We start from the raw sequence: 21,829 nt of genomic DNA, 5'->3' as shown, positions 1-21,829 counted from the left end.
ATACATAATTAAAATGTCATATTAGGCTGCTTAAGCAAACAAAAACGCATGCGTGACAGATAATGCAATTTCTGAGAAATGAGCAGTCCTTAATTGTTTTGCGCAGCCATGATTGTAGTCCTTTAAGAGGAGCCATTCTGTGACGCTGATGACACATTTAGGGGATCCTCGATAAGCTGCGACATTTTGGATCCTGGTATGAGCCGATTGTGTATTATTTGTTATGAAACAACAGTGGCGTCTGTAGCGAATTTTCAGATAGTTATGTATTTCAGAGGGAACTTTTACATAACATTTAGTTAATGGCTTCAATTATATTACAGATTGATGACACAAAGTACAATCAACAAATATGTTATGATGTTTTTATGGATTAACCAGCTGTCAATACATAAATTGGATAAAGTTGGATTCGCCTTTGCCAGATGCTCTTTTTATCCAAACCTGCTTACTGGGTAATAAAGAGCTTAGTGACTCAGTTAAAAAAAATTTAATTCAAAGAAATAAAATGTTTGAAGTGTATTTTTCTGTGAATAAACACTAATTAAACTCAACAGGGCCTAAACATTTTCAGGCTTCTACATAACCCTTATGTGGACCATATGTGGATGGGACTAATTACATTCACCCCAGTTCAATAGTCTTTGAAACGCTTTGGTTTTAACAGCAACTCAGTCAGATGGATGCCCAGAGAAATAAGTTTCTTAAATGGGTATTTGTACTTTTGTAGTTAATGTAAATTACAGGGAATGTCCTTAAAAGTTAACTTAAATAGGAATTACAGGTGTAATTTCTGCTCGTGGTGGTGTCCCTCTGCCAGCTCTGCTGACTGACTAATTGGTTATCTAATTGATTGCTGATGTTTATAACATCATCTGCTTGTTCGGCGCACCGTTTCAGCTCCAACGTTCACATTTCCGACAGCCTTCGAAGGCGGCGTGATTCCGTGGCTATTGAGCTGATCTTTGTGCGAACGAAGCCGAGCGGTCGCAGTTAGCATCAGACAAGCAAACACTGACGGAGAGACACGAAAGACGGCGGTGGACACAGCTTCTAGGCCCGAAATGTCATTTTAACAACGACTATACCGGGACAGCGACCACCTTAAAATGGTAAGAAGACATTTAGGGAGTTTTGAGCGTTGGCTGGTGGCGCTCTTTTCGTACGACAGTCAGGAAAGCTAGGAGCTAGCTCGCTAATGCTAAATGGTTAGCGAACTGTTTTCCTGACTCATTATTGAGCAGCCTGAGAAGCTAGGCTGCCATTTTACACAAGCATTTGGTCCGTCCTGGTCATTGCGGTTAGCTCGGCTAAGACGGCGTTTATATTCAATCTGCCTCACACAGTATCTTTGTATCTGAACGACCGTTAAACACGATTAAATCCCGAGCTTGTACTTTGCTTGGAACACAGTCCACCCAGCGTTAGGCAGTCGAGCTACTCGCAAGCTAACTGGCTAATGGTGGCTGAGAAGCTAATGATCGCTCACTGTGTTGCGTAGCAGTCTCGGACTCGATTCGCAGCACAGTGTGGAAAAGCCACAACACGTATCGTGAGGGCCGGTAAATGTAGAGCTTCATCATATTTCCTGAGATGCTCTCATAGCCACAGTTAGCGGACACCGCTTGTATTTAAACTGAACAGGTCGAGCTCATGTCGCTTTGGAGTGAACGATACTGATTTGATCCTGACACAGGGCTCCAGCACTTCTGGACCTGGGAAATTGATTTGTTTCCAGGCCCGGGGATGATAGGAGACGTTTGAAGCCAGATCAATTGTATTTTACCATTTCTGTGTTTGCTTGGAACTTTTGTGCTGGACCAAAATATTCGCCAAAAGTGTCCGATCTATTAAAAGAATAAACAAACCAGGTGTACTCGGGTGTTAAATTGAACCTATATCCATTACATTGTTTTGGAATAGTGTAGATTCCTTCTAGATGGGTTATATTGACGTGGAGGTCACGGTAAACTTGGAGTGACAAAGTTCACAAAGTGCAGGACCCTTGCAGTCAGATCACATGAGATGTCCTATGACCTAAAGTTCTGTTTTGTAAAATTGTAGTGGGATAGTTTTTTAAATAAGACTTGTTACATGTTCTGGTTTCACCCAGAAATCTTATGCGAAGAATATTTGCTGACTGTCTTTCACTTTTTGATTTTATGGCAAACCATTTATTTTGTATTTAGAAACACTGTAACTATATTAAAGTTGCAGTCACATTAAAGGCATGGGGTTGCTTAGTGTCTGAAGTGGAAGTTTCCTGCTGTTGTGACAAATATTCCGTCTAGTTCTAGTCTAGTCCTGTAAATTTATTAATGGACTATATTTGTGTTTGACATTTGTATTAACAAAATGGGCAGTACACCTGCTGTATTAAAGTATCGTTGGTTGCAGACATGTTTCTCTTCTTTCTCCTTAATTTTTAAAATCACAAACACAGCTGGCAGACCTGGTTGGTAACACTATATTCAAATTCATTACATGTTTTGGAAGATTGTGGAGAAGTCACAAGCTGAAAGATATCTGCAGACAGTTGTGTCAAATCTTTCATCATCTGTAATTTCTTTGAAACTGGCTGTTTTCTCTGTTAATAAAAAAAAAGTGCCTAGCTATAGACTGTTTTTATAAATAAATATTAAAACTTTTTTGCCAGATCTGAATATGAGTTTTCAATATAAATAATATATGTGTGTTGGCTAATCTGAATATAAGTTAATGGGACATTAGATTGTGTTCTATCCTGGAATACCTGGGGAAAAATGTGTATTAAATAATACATTTTAGAGATATCAGAAAACCTCTTAAAGTTGGCTTCTACTATTATGAATAAAGTGTTTAAACTGTATGTTGTAAATTTTATTTTCTTTGCATTATCAGTACTACACTATTGGATGACAATGCTATTGGTTGCTATTGTTTTTTTTTTTTTAATGGCAGATAAACCGTTAGCATAAATGGTGGTTAATATAAAAAAGTTACTTTGTTTTAGCTGATTGTAAATAGTTAATATTGATTGGCCACTTATGGAAATGTTGTGGAGGAGAAATCATATCTAATATTGTTTTAACTACTACACCTACAAAACTAAATTTCTTTTCGTGTTCACGTCAGAGGCAGCACTGTGACTGAGCTGTTAGCATTGCAGCTAGAAGGTCCTGGTTGGTTTTTCGGTGTGGAGTTTGCTTGCGTGGGTTCCTCCCACAGTCCAAAGACATGCATGTTAGGTTAATTGGTGGCTCTAAATTGCCTGTAGGTGTGAATATGAGTGGGAGTTTCTGTCTCTGTGTTGGCCCTGAGATAGACTGGAGGCCTGTTTAGCGTGTACCCCACCTCTTGCCCCATGACAGCTGGGATAGGCTCCAGCCCCCTGCAACCCAGCAATAGATAAGCAGCTAAAGTCAATGGATGGATGTTTAATGGCCGGTGTTAAATGAGAGATTTCACGGACTTTGACTCAGAGATCTAGTTCTTACTACTTCGTTGTAGTTTTGAATTGTTTTTATGTCCAAGTCCATATCTGGCATTTTCATGCCACTCTTGGCAAAATTCAGTTGACCCTAAAATTAATACAGGAATCCAGCACTTACCACGAAGATTTACAATTCTATTTAAGCTTTTTTTTTTTTTTTTTCTCCAAGGTCTGAGCAGAATATTAAAACTGACATACATTTCAATAGAGCTTGTCTTGCTGGATTTTGGTTGTTTTTAATGATTTGAATGAACAGAACCTGTGTTTCAGAAATGTTTCCTTGTTGCTCACGGACTGTAAAACAAAACAAAAAAAGTTTACTTCAGCCAATTTTTTTTACTTTTAAGATTAGCTTAAAAATGATAAATCTACTATTGTGCCAGTAGATTTGCTAGATAATGTTGCCTAATTGCAAACACTTGCATAACCAAAGTTAAAATGTATATGTTTGCCGATTAAAAAGAAACATCCCCTTTTCTATTGTAGTTTTTCTTGGTATGTTAATACAGAGAAAAAAGATCGATGCATTTCCTTTTATAAGTCCTTTTTTTTTTTTTTACAGTGAATTATGTTCAGTTGACAGTTGCACTCCATGATCTCTTGATTTAGTGCCAGCTTTGTCTGTTTGGTCTTGTCACATGATTTTATTCCTCAAGATACAGAGGCTACAGCTTTAATTATTGGTCTTAATCATACTTGTTTAGACTCGACTTATGTCCTCAGAATCAACTAGTTCAAGTAGGAGCAAGTGTGTATGTGTGTTAATGCAGATCCTAAAGTTTTGAATAGGTGGTTGTGTATAAAATGCTTTGTACTTGCTGTGTAAAAAGGCTGTAGATTGCTCTAGTTTCACATTTGTTTGGAGAAGACATAGAAAATCTTCATATTTTCTCTTACGTCTGTTGTTTCACATCTTGTGGAGTTTATCAGTTTAGGGAAACCATGCATTACACAGCTGTCTTTTGTAGGCTGAATAGGACAAAAATACCTTTTTTACAGTCTTATTAATATTGTGGAGTCAGTGTTTTACTTCCAGACATTCCTTGTGCCGTGGTTTTGAAAGGAATGTAATATTACCATATTTAGTGTAATTAGAAACATCTATTTAAGGAAGTTTCCTCAGTGATGTTGATATTATTTGGAACATGTATTGAACCTAATTTGTTTTTGTTTTTTTAATACTCACTCACACGTGGTGAGTTTAGTGGACTGGTTCTTTTTCTGCCCAACCTCTTGACATTTAGATACGTGGCTCTTATATTTTTCTGGTAAAATGTCTAAACTGCACTTTTCATCATTGTTTGTCGTTTTTGGAAAGAACTTTGATTATGAGAGTAATTGTCAGCTGCAGATTGATTGGTTAATTTGGTCAATTTTGCAATTGTGATTTTTATTTTGCATAGTTTTTTCCTCATCTGGAATATTCAGTGAAAGAAGGAATGAACAAGAATAGCTAGTATTACACAGAAAAATCATTAAACTACTCTCATGTTAACTGCACATATACAAGCATATCAGTAAAAAATTGCCTAGAAAAACTTTACTAATTTAAGCATTCTGTTCTTAACACAGTGCTACTTTTACAGTGTTTTTTTTTTTATTTATACCAATTCCATTTTTCTCTCCCTCCCCACTCCCCTCTCTTTGCTGCATACAGCATTAGTTGGCGTAATAAAACTGGAAATGCTAGCCAACAACAACATTGTCATCAAAGTCTCAGGTGTTAGCGTAGACCTTCTCTCTCACATGGACAGTTATGTTCTAGAACACGGACAGTGAACTTTGAGAATAAACAGTGAATTCTTTTGATCGGCCTTTGTTAAAAGTGATGCTCTCACACACTTAGGCCACTAATCTCTGTCAGCTGCTTCCTGGCTCAACTGATCCAAGTAGCGTTTGGAGGTGGCATTAGCAATGTTTTTAATCATTAACCTGTCAAACACAGCGCAGTGGGGCTTTTTTAAAAGCTGGAAGACATTTGCAGTGTTACCTTCTGTGGTCACTACAGCACTATACTACTTCCTGTTGCAAATCCTCTCATTTAAAACCAAAATATATGTGATGTGATATTACTGTTTCACTTAGAGTGGTCTGTTGCTCATCTGAAAACATTAGAACCATATCTTAATGTACTCAATACAATTTCACCCAGGATATGACCTCACTAATATAAACACAGTAGAAACATCACCTTATGACATTTTCAACTTAACAAGTAACATTGTAAATGTAGAATTCATGTCAGAGCTGCTGCATTAAATTGCACAGGTGGTCATAATGTTATGCCTAATAGGTATAAAATGCAACTGTTTGCTTTACTCTGCACTAGTGGTGTAATGCTGTTTTGTTAGTCAAATCAGGTTTTGCTTTGATTTACACAATACAAAGACAGATGTTCTTATTTATTGAAAATTATTAATCAAGTGAGTGTGTATCTTAATTTCTTCTAAGAAATTTTGGTTGTTTACAGCATAATGGTATTTTAAAACATTTTCATAATTTATCTATTTGTACAAATATCTAATTTACCACAACTGTAAAGTGCTGGAAAAGCTTGAAAATTGACCTCTAAAGTGCTTGAATTTGACCTTTTTAAAAAAAAAACAAACAAACAAAAAAGGTGTATGAACTCTGTACAAGGTTCTTTACAGTGACAGTGCTGGAGGGCAGTGATGCTGCAGTCAATCCTGAAGTGCTGTGAGTCTCTTGGCTGCTCTACTGAATGCTGAGCAGTGCAACAGAAATCAAAAGCTGCTTACGCTAATGAAATGTCCTCTATCACTGCTTAACCCAGCATATGATCAGTTAGCATTCACACACATGCCTTATAAGCATGTCAGTGTTTAAGAAGTGTTCATCATTCTGATTCATGATCAGCTTAAGCACCATAGCATCTCACGACTCACCTTCAGAATTTGATGGTTTTGTTCCAGTTACCAATTGAAGTAGTGAGATGTGTTTCTGTTTCTGGCTCTGCACTTGGGGAAATGGCAGGCTCATACCTGTGTTTTGCATTGTTTGTTTTAAATGTAGGGCATTAGGTTGTTGAGTCTAGCCAGGACACACGGTGACCAGGGTAATCTGATTTACCAGGCTGAGCTTTTCCCCCCACGAGCACTGCGCTTTCTCTCTGCCTTACTCTCAGCCTTACTCTCAGCCACCCTTCCTATACTTCCCTTTAAGTAAATTTCTATCACACACCTGGATCTATGAGTTGTGCTAACACTTGCAGACCTCACGGCTTATTTAGTGCGGGAGAGTGGACAAAAACTGGTTTGCCACTCACTTTAGCACATAGACTGTCATCACTTGTCCTAGTAAACATGCTACAGCTTGTTGCTGAGGACAGCAGGGTAAGACCTTTTTTTGAGTCCTTTTATTTCAATGTGAAGACATATATTTGTTTTGTGCACTTGCGAGCAGATAATTTAAGATCATGTTTTTGATGCCACCTGTGTCTTGTATTTTCATACCTTTTTAAAATGGGTTAACCTTCTTGCTTGGAGTTCAGTATAATGTGATGTATCAGTCAATGGAAATTAACATGAAGCCAAAGCTGAAGTGAAGGTGGATTTTGTAATGACATTGAAACTGTTTTTAATGTGTAAATATAGCAATAGGGTTTTCATAATTTGATGGTCTGCTGATTATTTATTAAAATTCTTGATTTATCATTTTGTATAAAAAAAAAAATCAAAAACCTAAAAGTGAAAAGTGAAAAATGTCCATTATATTCTCCCAGAGCCAGTGATGCATCAAACATAGTGTGCTTAAAAATGCAACACAGTTATTGAAAACCGTGATCCAATAGCAGATTCTTTCAGCATTATGTTTGTTTTTGTTTTGTTTTTGGCATAAAATGTTATTTTGCTTTTTTCTAGTGAGACCTAGTGTTGGTGCTGTGACTCAGGCGCACACAAGCTGGTTTTGTCTCCCCAAAACAAGTCATGACCTTTGAACTTTTCTGCCTTTCGGCCATGTGTAAAGGGGAAACCTGCAGGTCGTGGCATTCAATTGATGACCAGCAAAGGTTTTCCTGTTTCACAACAAGCTTTCTAGAAGCTGTTGCCACTCATCAAGCCATCCACATCCTTTTACACCTGGTAACGTACCTGTCAGAGTTGATTATAAGTCAGAAACTATTGTGACGTATATCTAATACCTTCTGATGTGGCAATCTGAAATCTGAACCCACCGCTGCTGTAAATGGCACCTTTCTTAACACTCCTGAATAGAAGCACAAGAGAAGGAAAGACTGAACACTCTACCTTCTGTAGCCGACTGGCTACTCAGAGGTATTGTCTGCCCCAGTTGCCATGGCAACTGCTAGAGCACCTCAGCTAGGTAGGGCTGCCTTTCTGAGCTAAGCATAGATCTGCTGGAGAAAAGTGGAGGCTGAAACAGGTCTTGAGTCTGGGCCGAGCTGTGTGGCCGCGTTGCAGACAGGCCCGTCTCTCTGTCCATCATTTAACAAGCCATTCCAAGACTGTAATCTAGTGTGAACTCATGCCCGTTTGTTTAGAATAGTAAACACCTGAGACGGTTTCAAATTAATAATTTCTTAGGCTGCTATAAGTGAAAGCAAAGCACTTTGTCCTCGCTCATCAACATTAGTGCCAGTGCTTCAAGGTGCTTTGCCCCAACTGCTTTAGTAGAGTTGTTCAGTGTCCAGCAGGTCAGATTGTGACGAGGGCACTGCTGTAAAAGTGAGGTGACATCGGAGTGATTCCACTCTCAATTGTAAATGTACTTTAATTCACCTTGAATGTTTGATGCCAAATTAAAAGCATTTAATATTTTAAAGAAATCTATTAATGTTGTGCATCAATGACATGATTGAATAAAAACAAAGGCAACAAACAGCAAATCCGTAAGTCTGTGTCCAGCCATGTGTTTTTGTATCTTAAAATTGTACAATAAAAACAAATGTAAATCCCATAAGTGCAGTGTTGGCAGACTTGGTCGATAACTCATGATGTACATGAACCATGTGACTTACCTATCACCAAGCCATCAAATATGATGAAAAAACCCTCAGATTTGTGTGGACCGCTGAGGAAACTGAATCCTTCCTCAAAGTAATACATGAAACAAACATAAATGTTAAATTTACATACTGTCATGTTTGATAGTTGGTGCATTTTGTTTTGCCAGTTTCCTGTAAATGTAAGATTTGAGCAGCTTGTAAATGGAATCTTAAAATTTAGCTGAATATGTTTGTCCTGTATGAATATTTGGATATTTATATTTTAGCTGTAAATGAACCATATAGGAAAACCAATGTTTTGAAGCGCATCAGCAAGTTGTCCATGTTATGTCAAGACATTTGTGAGTTAAACCGCCTCATACTGTGGGTGTCAAGACAGGGAAACCTTATTGTATTGCTTGAAGAACCAGAGAGGAAAATAAAAGTTAGTCAGCAGATTGTTTTTAATAATTAAAATATGTTGTTGAAAGCAAGAAATTGGCAGTGGGAATTACTTTTTGTAAAACTATTATCTTACCAGTAGCCACCTGTCACTAACTTTATTTTTGTGGAAAAGCAATAGTCAAATCTGGGGAAAACAGACTAAAATTATGTTTTTCTTTGACCATACTGAGTTATGATTTCGGGAACTTGAGGGCTTGGCTTCAGAATTTGGCTGTGTTGGTGAGTGACCTGTGAGCATTTAGTCACCAAATACTGCGTTGTATGGTACCCAGAGAAGTATGCAGTATATGATGAGCACACCAGCTACAGGCAGACCTAACATTGTAATACTTACGCTTTTGTGAAACAGGTTAATTATTTAAGTTTCATATTTTGGCATCTTAATTGTAAATAAATTTGCTGTTTTGTTCAGTTTTATTTTCTGGGGAAAAAACATTTAGAGGATTTCAACATTTGATCAAACGAAGTATCTTGTTTGAAGACATCACTGTTAGCTCATTATAGTTTTTATAATTTGAGATTTTATAATCAAAATAGAAGTTTCACATTGGGTTTTGTTGAAAAAAAAATCTATTAAAGCCACAAATGTTTCTGTTATGAAGTGGGAATTGTTTTCAAATTAAAACGAAAGTAAAGGATTTGCTCTTGGTTTACATGTTATAGTTGGAAAAATAGCTTTATTGGTCCATTTTCTGCTTTAAGATGTGTTAAGGTAGAAAGCATAGCTGAAACAAGGCATTTAGTGGATTGACAAAAAAGAATTATTTTGCAGGCTATCAGGTTTATTTGTTTATTTAACTGTTATGAAAAAAGAGGAAAATAATTTGACAGTTTCAGTTTCCTCAAACAAACTTAATTGGTAATATAATTTTAGTTTCATCCCTTATAGAAATAAGTCTCCTGCACTGTGTAATAAATGTCTTTGTAGTGTTTTTAGTTTGCTGTTAAAAAGAAAAAATCTTGTTCACCTTCATGTGCCTTTTTTTTCCTCCTGAACTTGTCCTATGAATGGATACATATACTTTGGTGTTTGGTGCTTTTTGCAACCTGCTACTAGCACACATTTATTTGAAAACCCAAAGTCAAGTATTTTTTATTTTTATTTTTTATCATGTGTTTAGACAGAGCAACACATTGGGCACTGCCACATTACTGAAGGTTCCCAGACGTCAAGTGTTTCCTCACTGTCTGGCACCACTGGCTCTTATTTGTCAGGAAGGACAGGAAGTAAAAAGAACGGCTCACGCAGCTTCCTCCACTGATCTACTGAGACACTATTGCACTTGGGTCATGTCCTGAGTCTCCGGCACTAATAGCTGTGAATGGCCAGAAACAGGCTGTGCTGCCTGCCTGGTATTTCTAAATATAGCAGCACTGCCTACATGCGCACAGCAGTTTCTACCCAAACACCCTGCCTTAGTGTCTCTGGTTCTTCAAGGCTGTATTTGTGCTGAAGTTGCTATATAAAACAGGTTTGTGTGTGTGTGTGTGTGTGTGTGTGTGTGTGTGCTCGTAAAAGAAATCACTTTTAATAAATCATGGCAGTGTTGATTCTGCAACTAATCCAAATTGTCTGTATCATTTAAACAATTATTTTTAAGTTCCATAATTTTAATGTGTTTTACATTTTATTTTGATGAATCAGTTAATGTAAAATGTCAAATACATAATTACTAGATCATGTTGACTCTGTCTACTGCTTAATTTAGAACAGATTGAAGATTTTAGTTGTGTTGATCAGGGTCCAAAAACCCTAATTACTTCCACTGTGCTTCAGTATCTTAAAATAAAAAACAAATTCCTAGAATATGTCTGTAGTTGCTGTATGTGCACATATTGTGCTCGGTGACGCATAAGAACTGTGCTGTATGAAAGGTGCATTGGGGTCTCACTGTTCTCCTACCTTAATGGCACTTAAAAGACGTTGAGGCTGCAAACAGTGGAGTCGAGCATCCATTTACCTTGTCCTGGTGTCTTGTTGGTGGGGATGAAATTACAGCTTTCGGTCTATCAGTTAGCCTTAATGATCACGTCTGATTTTGCTGTCCTCAGCGTCACTGTTAAACCAGCTGACAGTTGTGATAATGTTGCAGTCGTGACCTGGCCTCATATTCACACACTTTATCAAATGTTAGCAGAGTGTTTTTCAGATTAGTTTTTAATGTCATTGCTTATGTTTTGATCAGGTATTTTACACATCCAAGTGTCTTTAGTGACCAAATAACACCTTTTAGACAAATTCCTAAAGTTAAAAAAATGTCTCATAGTTTGGGAAACATTGCAGACAATTGGCTGGAACACAACAGGTCTTTACTGTCCTGGTTAAGGAAACTGTGGAGATGTTGAAGTGGACTAATCAGTCATTAGCTGAGTGATGTCAGGGCCTGGTCAGCACTGTGTCTACAAGGATCAAAGCCAGGTATCAGTTGATAAATCTTCTTTACTTACCTGCCTGGCTAACTTCTGCCACAATACTGAGGAATCAAAAGCTTCTCTAAATTATTTTTATTTTTATGTCCTTTCGGCTTATCCTTTGAGTTCAGGGTCGCCACAGCGGATCATGCTGATTTGGCACAGTTTTTACACCGCATGCCCATCCTGACGCAACCCTCCCTAATTTCTACCAGCCTTAGACCGGCACTGCACAGCTGGGATGGGAATGGTCTGTTAGGGGTTCAGTGTCTTTCCCAGAGACACCGATATATGGCCGGGTCCGGGGGTCCGTGGACAACAACCTTACCAATTTTTAATTTTCAATATTTTTTCCCCCCAAATTGTTACCTGGGAAAAGAGTTTGATCAAAGTTTGCTTTGTCTTTACTTCATTTCATTTACAGGTAATCTAGTTAGGAGTCCGGCAGCTTTAAGGTGGTGGAGTGGAAGACAGCGCCACCCAGGCGGTTAGAGTGGGACTGCATCCTGTCTCACAACCAACGACTAGCTTCCTGAAGTGCTACTGCTTCCACCTCCAGATGGACCGTGCACTCTAAGTCCAGAGCAAGTCAGCAAAGAAATCAACTGAGGAGAGGAGCCGGGGGGAGAACGCTCACCGGAGCAGGAAAGGGCGGGCATAGTTTGGTAGGGAGAGGAGAGGACAAAGGGCTCTACGATGTCATCAAACAGGACCCAGAACCCCCACGGACTGAAACAGATAGGCCTGGACCAGATATGGGACGACCTGCGGGCTGGCATCCAGCAGGTGTACACACGGCAAAGCATGGCCAAGTCACGCTACATGGAACTCTACACGTATCCTGTTTGATCGGGAAGGGTTGCTGCTGGGTTGTGGGTTATTACAGACATCAGACAACAGTAATGGTTGTCAATAGATTGACGGTTGTTTGCCTAACAGCTGCTTTTTTTGCTAGTTGTGTTGTTACTAGCTGCTGTACATGTGTTTTATAGCTGTGTCCTGAAGTAATGACTGACATCAAATGAACATCCAGCAGACAAAATAGCATCCTGTGTTTGTGTACATTCGAGGTTTTACAATGTAGAAAAACATGTTCAGTATTGAAAAGCTCAAATGTTTTTATGGATGCTGGAGAAGAAGGTCTTGATCTAAAATGTTTAAGGGAAGAATATACACAAAATACATCATGTTCCTGTAATAACAAATACACCCAGCTGAACAAGCAACGAACTGTGATCCTTCCAGAAACAAGGAACATAACTTATTTAAACTGTATACAGTCTGCCAATTACAGCCTTTCAGATCTTTTTGGTTCGGGTTAGCACTACACACAGATTACAACTAATTATTAGACAGATTTATTGCAAGTTAAGAGAGAGAAAATCTATGGAAAGTGGATGAGGCTTTATTTAACCTGATTTTGTTAATACATTTTTAGACTCAGTCTGTTAATTCCTTAACCTTAACCTCAGACATGTATATAACTATTGTACCAGCGTCCACCAGTCCAGCCAGGCCCGGGGATCTGTACCTCCAGCCAAGCCCTCCAAAAAATCCACCACTCCAGGTGGGGCTCAGTTTGTAGGCCTGGAGCTCTACAAGCGACTCAAGGAGTTTCTGAAGAACTATTTGACCAGCCTGCTCAAGGTGAGTTCACATCTTCCAGGTGACCACTTCTCATGTAATTTATCCAGTTTATACCATGTTGCTTTTTTTAATTTGCATATCCTCACCGTGCATTTCTTTGCTTTCTATTTTTCCCCTCTAGGATGGCGAGGATCTAATGGATGAGTGTGTGCTGAAGTTTTACACCCAGCAGTGGGAGGACTACCGTTTCTCTAGTAAGGTCCTCAATGGGATCTGTGCCTACCTCAACCGCCACTGGGTCAGACGAGAGTGTGATGAGGGACGCAAGGGCATATATGAGATTTACTCTGTAAGTCTGACATCTCCGGACGTTATTGCTCAGAATGTCTGTGCTTCCTGTTTGTATTAAAAGCTACATTTTTAAAAGATTTCATAAGGGACTCATTTACTCTTTTGAATGTGGAAGCCATGTAGCCAAAAGCCTTGACCGTTTGTTAACCCACTCTTTCTACTCCATTCTCTTTCACTGCGTTTTCCTCCCAGTTGGCACTTGTGACCTGGAGGGAGTGTTTATTCCGACCCCTTAACAAACAGGTGTGTTTATTTTGTCTTTATAGAAGCGTAGTGAGAAACTATATAAACTGGGTTTTTGTCAGTTACGTTTTGGACATGAACTAAATCTCTCTGTGTGTTTGGCAGGTAACAAATGCTGTACTAAAGCTGATAGAGAGAGAGAGGAATGGAGAGACCATAAACACCAGACTGATCAGTGGAGTGGTCCAGTCTTATGGTAGGTCCATAAATACTGTGAAGAAGCAAAGAAACAACCATGTTATAGAGACTGAAAGGCCAAGCTCTCAGATTCATGATTGACACAGCTGTTTCCTTATTAAAGTTCTAGTCGGTAAAGTCAAAGACGTCAATATAATTTTCAGTCAGATAAATTACTTTCTTTACTCAAATAGGATTGAATGGACTTTCTTACCAGACTTGATGCGCATATTGAAAGGCTTAAAAAAACAAAACCCTACGACAACTGTTGAAGTGTTTATGCCTAATATTAACCATCTCAAGCTAAATTCAAAATGATGTCATCAGAAACACAAAAGACTGTCTGCTGCCCATGTTCTTATCAGTGTTTAAGTTATGGGATTGCTTTTTTTTAATGTGTAAAGGCTGAAGGCTTCATTTCATTTAGAACACCTGCACATATAGGAAGTTATTACTTTTATCTAAAATAAACTAATCTGTTCTTTCCACTCCTAAACCAACACCTGCTTATATGTCTTGCCTCTATCCTCCAGTTGAATTGGGTCTGAATGAAGAGGATGCTTTCGCTAAAGGCCCTACGCTGTCTGTCTACAAAGAGTACTTTGAGTGTCAGTTCCTCACTGACACGGAACGTTTCTACACACGTGAGAGCACAGAGTTCCTGCAGCAGAACCCCGTCACAGAGTACATGAAGAAGGTGTGAATGGGTTATTCAGCTTATGGCAGATTCTTTGAGAAGTTCTGCTGCTTTTGTAACAGGCTCATTCGATGAAAAAACCAACAAGTGAAGGCCCATGAGCATGTTAGGAAAAATAGAGAAAAACTGTGGGTTTTGAATCTTTCCTTTTTGTCTGCCCCCTCAGGCTGAGGCTCGTCTGCTCGAGGAGCAGCGGCGTGTGCAGGTTTACCTCCATGAATCCACCCAGGATGAACTGGCCAGGAAATGTGAGCAGGTCCTCATAGAGAAACACCTGGAGATCTTCCACACAGAGTTTCAGAACCTCCTGGATGCTGACAAGAATGAAGGTAAGAATGAACCAAATGAAGTAAAGCAAAACCAGGCACCAAGGTTTTACCTTCTGGCTCCATTTGATATCACTGTCATCTCATTTCAGACCTGGGTCGGATGTACAACCTGGTGTCACGGATCACAGATGGTCTGGGGGAACTGAAGAAACTTCTAGAGACTCACATTCACAATCAGGGCCTTGCTGCAATCGAAAAATGTGGAGAGGCCGCACTCAATGTACTAATAAAACCAATTCTTAATATTTTACTATCTTACTTTAAAGTAAAATAGTATAGGTTTTCAGTATAGGTTTAAAACAAAGGAACTGTTTTATATAGACATGAAGCTGCGATTAACCCCAAAGATGTCTATTCCAGGACCCCAAAGTGTACGTCCAGACCACCCTGGATGTCCATAAGAAGTACAACGCCTTAGTCATGTCAGCCTTCAACAACGACGCCGGCTTCGTGGCAGCACTGGACAAGGTCAGAAATCCGTCTGAGAAATAAAACTTAGAACAAAGAATCTGTGCAGCAAAACTGCAGGTTTAGCCTGTTTCTTACATTGGATTTCAAGAGCGTGTGTCGGTCAACAGGCATGTGGTCGGTTCATAAACAACAACGCCGTGACCAGGATGGCTCAGTCATCCAGCAAGTCCCCCGAGCTGCTGGCCAGATACTGCGACTCTTTACTCAAGAAGAGGTAAATGTGTGCCGTTTGTGTTTCCTTGTTTCTCAGCATTAAAATGTGAGTGCGGTTCATGAGCTGGTATTTCAGACTATGTCTGGATGATGGCGAATAATTTGAAAATAAAACCCCTTTTGTTTTTGTTTAGTTTTTATTTTTTTTTTTTTTGGTCAAGATTCACTTGCGCCCCAGGGTTCTGGAGTTTTGTTCATGTCCAATTTTTGACCAGTGTTGACAGGATGTTCCAACAATGTGCAGAATAATATAAAGATTGAGGGTTTTCAGTTTCATGACATCTGACAAACTATATCTCTGATGGTTAAGATTCAGAAGAAGCTGACAAGTTACCCGAGAGGAGCCTGCGCTGTCAGTTGTTGTTTGCCACGTCAAGGTGGCTGATTATCTCTCTTATGTTTTCTCATTAGCTCCAAAAACCCAGAGGAGGCTGAACTGGAGGACACACTCAATCAAGTGGTAAGCTATGTTCTTATATGTGTGTGTGTGTGTGTGTTTTTACACAGATATTGGTGTCGCAGCCACACTAATACTAATACTAGTGGAAAAGTACCATTGCAATTCTGACCTGACCAAATTGTACTGTGACCTTTTCTGATTGATACTGTAGAGGAAAAAGATCAATGGCTTTTGGCTCGTCCCTTCAGGGGTCGGCACGCTGGAACGTGTTCCACACATTGATTTGGCACGAGTTTTTACGCCGGATGCCCTTCCTGCCACAACCCTTTTATTTAAAAAAATATCCCAATACACAAACAGCACCGCTTGTAAATCTGAGATTTAATGTAAATAAAACCCAACAGAAAGTAACACAATTGTATATAAACACCACATAAGAAGCCTATTTCATCATGGAAGAAAACCTTCTTAATAAATATGTAAATGACTCCAGCCTCTGACTGTTTTAAGGTGATGTTATTTTAGAATGAAAACGTGTGTGTGAGAGCAGATAGAGGTTGTTGAATATGTATTAGCATCTACAAACATATTTTTATGTTTGAAAAGCAGTTTAAGCTTGTAAAATAATTTAATAACAAAACACAGATCTAATAGAAGCAACAACACGGGGGCAATGTAAACCTGTAGTGAATGTTGTAGCATTACTTAGTCGTATTTCTCCGTTTTCATCTCAGATGGTTGTGTTCAAATACATCGAGGACAAAGATGTTTTCCAGAAGTTTTATGCAAAGATGCTAGCCAAGCGTCTGGTTCATCAGAACAGTGCCAGTGACGACGCAGAGGCCAGCATGATCTCCAAACTTAAGGTCTGATTTAGACCAACACCTGATTTGTTAAAAAGCTCAGTCAATTTGCCTGAAAACATCTGTACCCTAAACTGTTGGTTTCTGCATCCTGATGGTTGTAAGATGTCCGACTGAATCAAGTTCTCTTGCAGCAAGCGTGTGGGTTCGAGTACACATCTAAACTGCAGCGGATGTTCCAGGACATTGGAGTCAGCAAAGACCTGAATGAACAATTTAAGAAACACTTGACCAACTCTGAGCCTCTGGACTGTAAGAAAACACACACTTATCAGCTGGTCCCTGTTTGTCTGATGATAAAACAGCTCAGGGATCATAAAAAAACTGAAACAAGAACCGAATATAACACAAACCTGAAGACAAAGTGACTCAGAAGTGAGAGGAGGGGTTTTGTTTTGGGACAAATAATTAAATTGGTGTTTTTGTTTGAATAATTTAAAGCTGTTTTGTGTGTCACATATTATGGGATGTCTCAGACCAGACTCCACTTTAAATTTATGAGACCTCACAGCAAATTCAATTTGAGCAGAATTATGATCACATGTGTTTAATAAAACTACATCAAACCCAGATGCGATTAAATGGTTTTGTTTTTCTCCGTTTGTGTGTGTTGCAGTGGACTTCAGTATCCAGGTCCTGAGCTCTGGATCGTGGCCTTTCCAGCAGTCCTGCACCTTTGCTCTGCCGTCTGAGGTAGAACAGTAGAAAGAGTTATATAAACAGCTCAGAATATAATGCAAAGTCTGAAAATAGAAAAATATCCAAGAAATATGCAATAAAAACAGCATTTCTGTTGTGGGAATTTGGCCCAGTATTACAAACTACACCTGATGGAATAAAAAAAAGCCACTATATAACATATTTAATGTGGAAAGTCCAAAATCCCTTCAAGCAGATGTCGAAACTGAATATAAATTTTTGTTCCCTAGAGTTTAAAATGTGTTGCTATTGTAGCTGATGATGATGTGTTTTTTTTTTTTTTTTTAAACAATCAGTCTGGTCTCACAATGAGTCTAAAATAATAAGGAAGTGTACAGAAGGTCCCTGAACCTCAGATTGAGAAGCTCTCATCTCAACTCTCTCGTTTGTCTTTCCATGCAGCTGGAGCGCAGCTATCAGCGCTTCACAGCGTTTTACGCCAGCAGACACAGTGGCAGGAAGCTGACTTGGCTTTATCACCTATCCAAAGGAGAGCTGGTCACCAACTGCTTCAAGAACAGGTGTGTTCTTCATGTGGTAGGAAAACCAGGCGGTGCCATGCAAGGTTTATGACTTAAATACAGATGTTGACTGTTTGGGTCTTTTTGGTTTATATTCTTTTATTCTCTGCATTTATCATAAACTTGCTTTGCTGACAACTCTTCACGACTGCATGGCCTGGCGTTTTAACTGGGTGAGAAGCAGAAAACTTTGACTCTTTGAGAACTTTCCCCAAAAAGTAGCTACAATTACATCATCATAGGAATCATTGCCTTTTTTTCCTACATTTATATTCCAAATAAAACTGCACTGATGCTAAATGTGTATCGATTGTTAACAAGTTCCATATTAAATGAAAACACAAATGTACTCAAGCTGTTTCCACAAAGCAACTGTCTAAGACAGATTCTAACAAATGAAAGTGTCACAGAAAAGTAAACTTACGTTTAATGCTCACTGATTGTGACCTGTTCATAAAGCCCATTTGTGTCATTATGGGGGGAAAAAAGTCACGGTCATAAGATAATAAACATTAAAAATAATCTAGACAAAAGTTGGTCTTGTAGTATTTTTTTATTTCCTTTTTATTTGTTCTTCTACTGGTGGAAATGGGCTTTTCCAAACCTTTTGTAGACATTGGAACAAACCACAGAATGAAAAACAATCTCAACAGCTTTCGTAAATGTGAACCAGATCAGATCTGCTGTTGAGTTCTTACTCTGTGTGTGTGTAAGACATTTGAAGTTGTGGCTTCGGAGACAAATCAGCACCTCTGCACTCACTGTGACACTGTTTGGCAGAGACTCGTACTCGCAGCTGTGAGGAAGAAGCCGAGCTCGTACTGAAGCTGCTGTTGCTGTTTACAGGTACACGCTGCAGGCCTCCACCTTCCAGATGGCCATCCTGCTGCAGTACAACACAGAGGACAGCTACACTGTGCAGCAGCTCACAGACAGCACACAGATCAAAACTGTAAGCAACACATTTGAATTCACATTATTTGCCATTTATTTTTAAATCTACTTTGAGGTATACTGCTCTTCGGTTTGAATTTATTTCCGTTGACAAATATGTGGTGGGGTTTCCTTTCGTTTCAGGACATTCTGGTTCAAGTTCTGCAGATATTGTTAAAATCAAAGCTGCTGGTGAGTAACATTTCCGTGCGTAGGTTTTTTTGTTTTTTAAGGGATAAGAAGGCAGCAGGATTTTGGCTAAAGTCAGGTCATGTGTAAAGCTGCATGTTGTATATTTACCCTGAGGTCAATGGGCTCGAGCTCCTGGTCTGACAAATACAGGACTTTGTTGTTGTTTTTCCAATTCTCAGCAGTAGATGGCACCAGTGGTGGAAGAACTACTCCGATCTTTCATCAAATGAAAAGTAGCAATACCACAGAAATATAAATCCTTAATTTAAATAAAAGTGCAAAGTATACTGTCGTGGCTGAAAGTACCAATACTCATCATGTAAACGCACTCATTTTAATAATGGTGTAATTATATTGATGTCTAGTTACTGAAGCATTAATGTATTGGTTACTTTAAAGTTGAAGCTGGTAAAAGTGACCTGCAGTTATTTCCTATTGAATCTCATGGAAACCTCCAAGTCTTTGACTGTCAGGAATATATATTCTGTGGACAACAGACTAACAGACTCTAACACAGTGGTCATGAAGGACAAGCCACACATTCAGGACTATTCTGAAAGTTTTTATCTATCAATTTTTGTTTGCAAAACTAGCTAGCTAACATTATTTTATTGGCTTGTGTGTGATTAAAGGAAGAGGGGATGCTACACAATGGTAAACATCACCCTGGTCCAGCTTCTTTGAGTTACTGCCCTCAAATTCAAAAGGAGTTAGACATTTTGACCATTTCATGGAAAATATTGATAGAGCGACAGATTTTTCTTTCTCTGGTGTGAGGATTCTAAGTTACTTGTGTAGGACTTCATTCAACTCCTTTTGTGGATGAAGTCAAAATATTACGGAAATCTACTTAATTACTGTTTGACAGTTTAAGGTAAACCAAAGTGACATCTGGTGGGATATAGGTAGATCTGTCTTTTATGTAAGACCCTGTGTGTTGTCGTCTTATAAATATTGTGTGTTTGATGGCTTCCACATATTAAACATGAATGCAAGTCTGAAATTAAATCTGAAACCTTCTGTGTTTGTGTTTGTCAGGTGTTGGAGGATGAGAACGCCAACGTGGACGAGGTGGAGTTCAAACCTGACACGGTCATCAAACTGTTCCTCGGATACAAAAAGTGAGAATCTTGCTTTGTGGCGTTTTTAGTTGACAAACCTTAGATTTTGCACAGTTATAAAGAAATGGTAAAGACGCCTTTTGGTTTATAGTAGAATTTTAAGCTGTGCCCTGTTTTCTGCAGTAAGAAGTTGAGGGTGAACATCAACGTTCCAATGAAGACAGAGCAGAAACAGGAGCAGGAGACAACTCACAAGAACATAGAAGAGGATCGAAAGCTGCTCATCCAGGTGAATGTTGACACGGCACTTTGCAGATTAAAGGGTTAAGAGTTTAGACCGGTTGGTTTAAGCAGCCGATGATTCCAAAAGCCTGTAAAGTTGTTTTGGACCTAAAAAGAAAATGACTGTACTGTGTTAAAGAGCTTTATTAGAACCAAATTGAATGTGTGTTTGCAGGCTGCTATAGTGAGGATCATGAAGATGAGAAAAGTTCTGAAGCACCAGCAGCTGCTGGCTGAAGTCCTGAACCAGCTGTCGTCTCGATTTAAACCCAGAGTCCCCGTCATCAAGGTAACACACACACTCTTACATGACCAACCATGAATAGCCAAAAATCACATCCAAGCCCTAGAATTATCCCTGAATACTCTGCAATATTTTAACCATTTAAAGCTCAAGAGGTTAAAAAGTCTTTAGGATACAATTATATATCCATCAAAATGAAGGGATTAAAAAAAAAAACAGTAAGGATCAAAAACTAAGCAGTTTTATTGCTAGAATGCTTCAGTTTAAGACCCTAATAAAGACCACGAGCTGAACACGATTGGTGAAACATTTTTTTACAAGTGTTGCTGAGTGCAGTTTCTCAGGCTTTAGTTGACTTGTTTTTCTGACCAACAGTCCCAAAAGTTAAGATTTAATCTGTGTGACTCAGTTCTGGTCTCACATACGGGGTTTGTCTCTCTCCTGTGGACAGAAATGTATCGACATCCTGATAGAGAAGGAGTACCTGGAGCGAGTGGACGGGGAGAAGGACACATACAGCTACCTGGCCTGAACGTCGCGCGCCCCCCCCCAACCCCCCCCCCCCTCCGTCCCACCCTTCCTCCCACCGGCTTTCCTCAGTTTTATTTTTATGTTATCTTCATTTTTTTTTTTAAAAACTTTGTCTGAGAAATAGTGTGGATCCCTCTGCGCGGCGGGCATGTTCTGAGTGCCGCCAACCATGTGACCACCTCAATACAACAACCTGAGGGTGGAGGTGTGAACTTCCTGCTCTCAAATGTGCTCGCCTATCCCGTCCCATCTGTAGGACTCAAATACTTCCCTGCTGTCATATTGTAAATACAAACCACAGACTCTAAGAGGAAAAAAGAAAACAAACCCTCTCCCGTCTTTACATAGCGCAAAACGTAATGAATTAGCCTACAGCCAATCAGAGGAGAGCCGCATCCAAAGGTTTCTGCATGCTACTGCCTACCTGCACCACAGTGACCACCAAAAAACTAAACTAAAGGATTAAAAGGTAACAATTAAAAGTCGAGTCACTGGGCAGCCGACGCAGTCCACCGTATGACAACATGATAACCAACGCTGGCCCTGTAATTTAAGTCTGAACCGGAGGTGGCGAGTTTAGAGCGGAAGCGGTCTGTTTGTGGTTTGAGGTCTGTTGGGTTCACGAAGGAGGCCTGTTTCATCACTGAACGGTGGACATTTGTATAGTGTGGTTCATTTTCTAAATGTGTGATAAATAAAAACAAGGAAAGATTTCTCTAA

General features: G+C 39.2%; 1 protein-coding gene across 1 annotated transcript; it reads left to right on the top strand.

Moving 5' to 3' along the window:
• The first annotated feature begins 951 nt into the window (after positions 1 to 951).
• Positions 952 to 21,829, top strand: LOC137104523 (cullin-1). Its single transcript, XM_067485824.1, has 22 exons — positions 952 to 1,112; positions 11,740 to 12,151; positions 12,788 to 12,962; positions 13,084 to 13,251; positions 13,446 to 13,496; positions 13,602 to 13,692; positions 14,207 to 14,370; positions 14,537 to 14,699; positions 14,789 to 14,919; positions 15,060 to 15,167; positions 15,278 to 15,384; positions 15,795 to 15,843; positions 16,518 to 16,649; positions 16,781 to 16,898; positions 17,263 to 17,339; positions 17,748 to 17,866; positions 18,713 to 18,818; positions 18,944 to 18,991; positions 20,030 to 20,112; positions 20,236 to 20,341; positions 20,510 to 20,623; positions 21,030 to 21,829. Exons 2-22 carry the CDS (start codon positions 12,012 to 12,014, stop codon positions 21,108 to 21,110), a joined length of 2,331 nt encoding a protein of 776 aa, XP_067341925.1. The 5' UTR covers positions 952 to 1,112; positions 11,740 to 12,011; the 3' UTR covers positions 21,111 to 21,829.

The sequence above is a fragment of the Channa argus genome, chromosome 19 (genome assembly GCF_033026475.1).
Source record: "Channa argus isolate prfri chromosome 19, Channa argus male v1.0, whole genome shotgun sequence".
Lineage (NCBI taxonomy): Eukaryota > Metazoa > Chordata > Actinopteri > Anabantiformes > Channidae > Channa > Channa argus.
This window is presented reverse-complemented; position numbering and strand designations above follow the sequence as displayed.